The sequence below is a fragment of the Eublepharis macularius genome, chromosome 10 (assembly GCF_028583425.1).
Source record: "Eublepharis macularius isolate TG4126 chromosome 10, MPM_Emac_v1.0, whole genome shotgun sequence".
In the NCBI taxonomy this organism is placed as follows: Eukaryota; Metazoa; Chordata; class Lepidosauria; order Squamata; family Eublepharidae; genus Eublepharis; species Eublepharis macularius.
The window spans coordinates 11,527,868-11,532,945 of record NC_072799.1 but is presented as its reverse complement, the minus strand read 5'-3'; the positions used below and the strand labels follow the sequence as shown (position 1 = coordinate 11,532,945).

The window sequence follows — 5,078 nt, the reverse complement described above, 5'->3', positions numbered from 1 at the left end:
TTGTAGTAACAGAAGGGATTCGCTTACTTACAGGCTTCCGCCTAGTCCTGTTCTTTGCCATTTTCCATGGCCCGGCAGCACACGAGGTGCCGCGCACGTCTGCCGGCCTCCATAGGGACAAACAGGCAATTTACCCCCTGCCTCGATTTGCCAGAGGGCTCTTCCCGTCGCGTCCCGGACCCAGACTCCCTCCCTGGGAGCCCTGGGGGCTAACCTTTGCAGATCAGCCGCCCGGTCAGGCTCCTCGGCTGCTTCTTCTCGGACCTGCCGAGAGGAGCGTCCGACATGGCTGCGAAAACGAAACTGAATCCAACCTTCTGCAAATTTCATTGGGTGAGGTATAGTTCAAAAATTATGCCAGAAGAAGAAAAATGTTCCTTGGTTGGCTCTGACCAGCTTTTCTGCTAGTGAAAAGTGGAGTGTGTGTGTGTGTGTGGGGGGGGTCCTTTTAACCACTCAAAAGATTATACTGGAGTTCATGGGGCCTGAATGGAAAAAAGCCATATAAGATAGGGGCAGTAATATGGAGGGGAACTGGGCGAAACTGAGAGACTCTCTAGATGAGACACCTAGGTGTGTGTTCATCAACAAGAGGGAGACTCAATGTTAGCTGGAAAGCGTAGTTTAAAAACATAGAGCTGGCAGAGATCACACCTCAGAGGGTTTGTTAATTTCATCTTCCCGACCCCAAAGGCTCTGTCAATTTCACCTCTCCAGTCTAAAACTGTGTGGGATTGCAACCAGAGGGCAGTGAGGAATGGAAATGGGCTGGAGCTGCCTTCCAGAGCCGGGCTTGGACCTGGAGAGGTTATAATGGTCTGAAGTTTCCCTTCTGGCATTTCACAGCCCCTTCACACAGCTTCAGTGTATAGCAAAGCCTTTGCTCTGCTGCCGGTTCTGTCTTTTTAAACTACCCTTCTCGACTAACATTGCCTCTCCTGACACGTGTTCTTCACATGTCAGATGTCTCGTGTAGAGAGACTATTAAGGCCCTGGAGAGCTGCTGCCGGTCTGCATAGACAATACTATCCTTGCTGTGTCAATGGTGTGACTCAGCACAATGCAACGTCACGCGTTCATGTGTCCAAAGAATGATTTTCATTCACATTTCAATCTTTCTGCACCATACAGCGTGCCCATTATTTTGGTCATACATGTTTAATATTACTCTGAACAGCACAGAATGAAAATGAGAGCCAATAAAAAGAGTGCAGAATCCAGTCATCGTGAGTTTGGACCCTGCCCAATGGATGATGGATTGGCAAAGGAAGGTGAACAGGGTACTTGAAGAAGAAGAATTTATTTTGGTTATGAGCTAACAGTTCTCAGTCCATACCGAGTCCAAGCTTAATAGAGCCAAACCTGCATATTAATGCCAGCACCTTCTTGCTGGAATCTTCAGCATTTTTGCTGAAATATTGTAGACTTTAAGTCTAATATCGGCTACCTAAAGAACCTGAAGATAGTTTTAGGTGGGTAGCCCTGCTGATCTGCAATAGAACAGCAGAATTGAAGTCCAGTGGCACCTTAGTGATCAATAAGATTTTTCAAAGGGATAAGCTTTTTGAGAGTCAGAGCTCCCTTCAGATACCTGAGCTGACTTTTAAATTCTTGTTGGTGGAAAGTGCCATCAAGTCATAGCTGACTTATGACAACACCTGCTGGAGTTTTCAAGGAAAGAAGTGGTTTGCCATTGCCTGCCTTTCCAAAGCAACCCTGGTCTTCTTTGGCGATCTCCCATCCAATTACTAACCAAGGCCACCTCTGCTTAGCTTCCAACATTGTCAGCAAATATATAGAGCAACGTGGTAAATATTAGCAAAAACAAGAGATAATCTCCCGCGTATCAACAATGTCTCCCTAATTTATTTTCATTCCATTAAATACGTAATTAAACAGTAAGCTATACCACACATAACAGTCATGAATTAATATTCATACAGGCGTATTCCAAGTTCAGAAATCAATATACAAAGTGCACAGTGCTCTAAGTGCTATACTCTTATTGCAACAGATATTAAAGTGCAAATGCATTTTAGCACCATATGTACACTAGTCCTTCCATCCAGAGTCAAGCTCGCCTTGTATTCCGACTGAAATCAGGTATAGTCTGAAAGTTCGTTCCAGTAAACTGCATAAGTCACAGATCACAAGTAAACCCTTTGTGTATTCTCTTGGTGTACATTGATAATTCTGTGACGACAATTCTCTAACGGATGGTCCAGATCCACATTGAATCTGTTTCCAAATCTCTTTTTCAAAGAACACTGTTGCTGGAAAAACATACAGTAATGCATATTATATAACATCTACCGGTAAAATACATGTATACAAATTTCATAATGGTTATACAGACATAAATATACTCACTCAAAAATACATGCAACTACCACTCCATGATACTCATTAACTTTCCAATTCTCTGCCGTTTGTGATCCACTACCTCATTATCACCTTATCTACAACAACCCATCCATGCCCTGTTAGCATGTTCTCTCTCCTTAAAGTGATCCTCGCTTCTATGAATTACTAGCCTAAAAAGCAAGCAAAATCATTAGCTACGTTCAAACCATTAGGTATAAGGCTTTTCAGCTTATAAATCCAAAAGGTCTCCTTTTGGAGAAGCTCTCTCGTTGCTGTAGTAAGGTCCCTTTTATGAGTCCTAAACAGCACAGTGAAACACATGACCATCTCGCTGTGCTTCTTTTCCTGATAATGCGGTACCAACCGAGCTTCTATTACATTGTTCTGAACAAGCGAGGATCACTTTAAGGAGAGATTATTACAGTTTTGCTCTTTGTGCTTTCATAAATGGTTTTTGCTTTTCAACCTGTACTACCAACAGGGATGCTGGCGACAGCTCATTTCTATAACAGCCCTGCAAAACGGTGAATAAATGCTAAATATATATAAATAAATAAATAAATAAATAACAGCAGTTGCCGGAAGTTCTCCCCAACCAGGCATGTGTACTTTGTTACCTACAAGTAGGGTTGCCAGCTCCAGGCTGGCTGGGAAATTCGTGGAGATTTTGGGGATGGAGTTTGGAGAGTGTGGGTTTGGGGGGTCTGAGGGACCTCAGTGGGGCACATTGTCATAGATTCTCCGCTCCAAATTAGCCACTTTCTCCAGAGGAACTGAGTTTTGGCTGCCTGGAGATCAACTGTAATCCCGAGAGATCTCCAGTCCCCACCAGGAGTTTGGCAACCTCATCTACGATATGCCCCTCCCACAGAGTCGGCTCAACTCCATGAGGCCGCCCTATTCTCCTCTCTATGGCCCTTCACCACGCCAGCGCGTCCGGAAGCAGAGCGGAAGTAAAAGGGAAGCCCCCCCCCGCCAGCCGGAAGCGAGGCATTTCTAAGGCAAAGCCGCTCTGGAGGTTGTAAACTGGATGATAGAGGTAGGAGGGATAGAGCGGCCCGCTCGCGACCAAAGTTTCCGGTGATCGGAAGTGGGGTGCCCGTTGGACGGTTGCACCGACCTTTCACCCGGAAATTGTCTTAGGTGCGGAAGCCGCGCACGCTTTCGAGCGCAGGTTGCTCTGCGGGGGTTGCTGGTGAGCCGCTTCTCCCGCCGCCGATCATGGGGAAATCCCGGCGGCGATCCGCCGCTCCTCCCAGGACCCGGGCCCCGCGGGAGGAGAAGCTGGAAGAGCCGGAGCCGGGAGCGGTGAAGGTCACGGAGGAAGCGGACGATTTCCACGAGCGGCGGGTGGAGGAGGCCTTGGCGGCTCTGGGCAGCGAGGAGGAGGAGAGCGAGGAGGAGGTGGAGGAGGTGCTGGGCCTGGAGCTGGGCAGCGAGAGCGAGGAGGAGGAGGAGGATGAAGATGAAGAAGGCACGGACGACCCTCTGGATATGGACAGTGACCTGGAGGAGCAGAGCGACTCCGGCCTCCCCCTTGAGTCCGCCTGGGGCCAACGCAAGAACCTCTATTACGGCACGGATTATGGCAAGGCTGCCCCTGGCTCTAAAGCAGCCAAGCAGAGCAAGGAAGAAGTCGAAGCTGAGGAGCAGGAGGAAGAGGAGGCGGCTCAGGCCATCCAGAAGAGGTTGGCGCACCACCTGGGTGAGGAAGACTACGGCCTGGATCTTCTGCAGGCCTATGCTTCAGAGGCTGAGCAGCCAGCTGAAAAAGAGTCCGGGCGCAAAATCGCCAAGGACTTGCATTCTCTGTCCAAGAAGGAGCAGCTGAAGTTGTTGAAAAAGGAATCCCCCGAGCTGCTGGAGCTGATTCAGGACTTTGAAGCGAAGCTGAGAGAGCTCAGAGACGAGCTGGAGCCGCTCATGCAAATGGTAAAAGACGGGATCATCCCACAGGGGAAAGGGAGCCAGTACTTGCAGACCAAATACCATCTCTATTTAAACTATTGCTGCAACATCAGCTTTTACTTGGTGCTGAAAGCAAAAAGGATTCCGGTCCATGGCCACCCAGTCATTGAAAGACTTGTAACTTATAGAAATTTTATCAATGATTTAGGAGTTGTGGACCAGAAGCTGGCAGCGGAGGTTCGACTACTCCTTAAACAATTCCATAGTAGTGATGGAGTGGAAGCAATGAAGAAATCCTTGGTGTTTGTTAGAAAGTCTGTAAATAAAACAAAACCGAGAACTGTTTGTAAGGTTTCTAATGATAAGGTGGCTGAAGAAATTACAGACAATTCAGATTTAGATGAAGAGGCTGCCCTGAATTATTATAAAGAGATGGAAGAAAAGATAAAATTGAAGAAAAAGAGAAGACTAGTAGAAACTGAAGAGGAAGAGTTGCTTGTGGAGGAAGAAGTATCAGATCAAAAGAGAGGAGCAACATATCAAATTGTCAAGAATAAAGGCCTCACTCCCAAAAGGAAGAAGATTGACAGTAATCCAAGGGTCAAGCATCGAGAGAAATTTAGGCGAGCCAAGATTCGCAGGAAGGGGCAGGTTCGTGAAGTCCGAAGAGAACAACAAAGATATGGAGGCGAACTGTCTGGCATTCGTGCCGGTGTTAAGAAAAGCATTAAGCTTAAGTGATCCCCTTTGAACAGTTTTTTTAAAGAAGCTAAAAATAATCAGTGCAAGCTCAATAAATATACTGT

The 5,078-nt window shown here is 46.9% G+C and overlaps 1 protein-coding gene across 1 annotated transcript; it reads left to right on the top strand.

The window, feature by feature from the left end:
- Nucleotides 1-3,498: 3,498 nt before the first annotated feature.
- On the top strand, nt 3,499-5,078 carry UTP3 (UTP3 small subunit processome component). Its single transcript, XM_054990119.1, has one exon. The coding sequence runs from the start codon at nt 3,586-3,588 to the stop codon at nt 5,011-5,013; it is 1,428 nt and encodes a 475-aa protein (XP_054846094.1). The 5' UTR covers nt 3,499-3,585; the 3' UTR covers nt 5,014-5,078.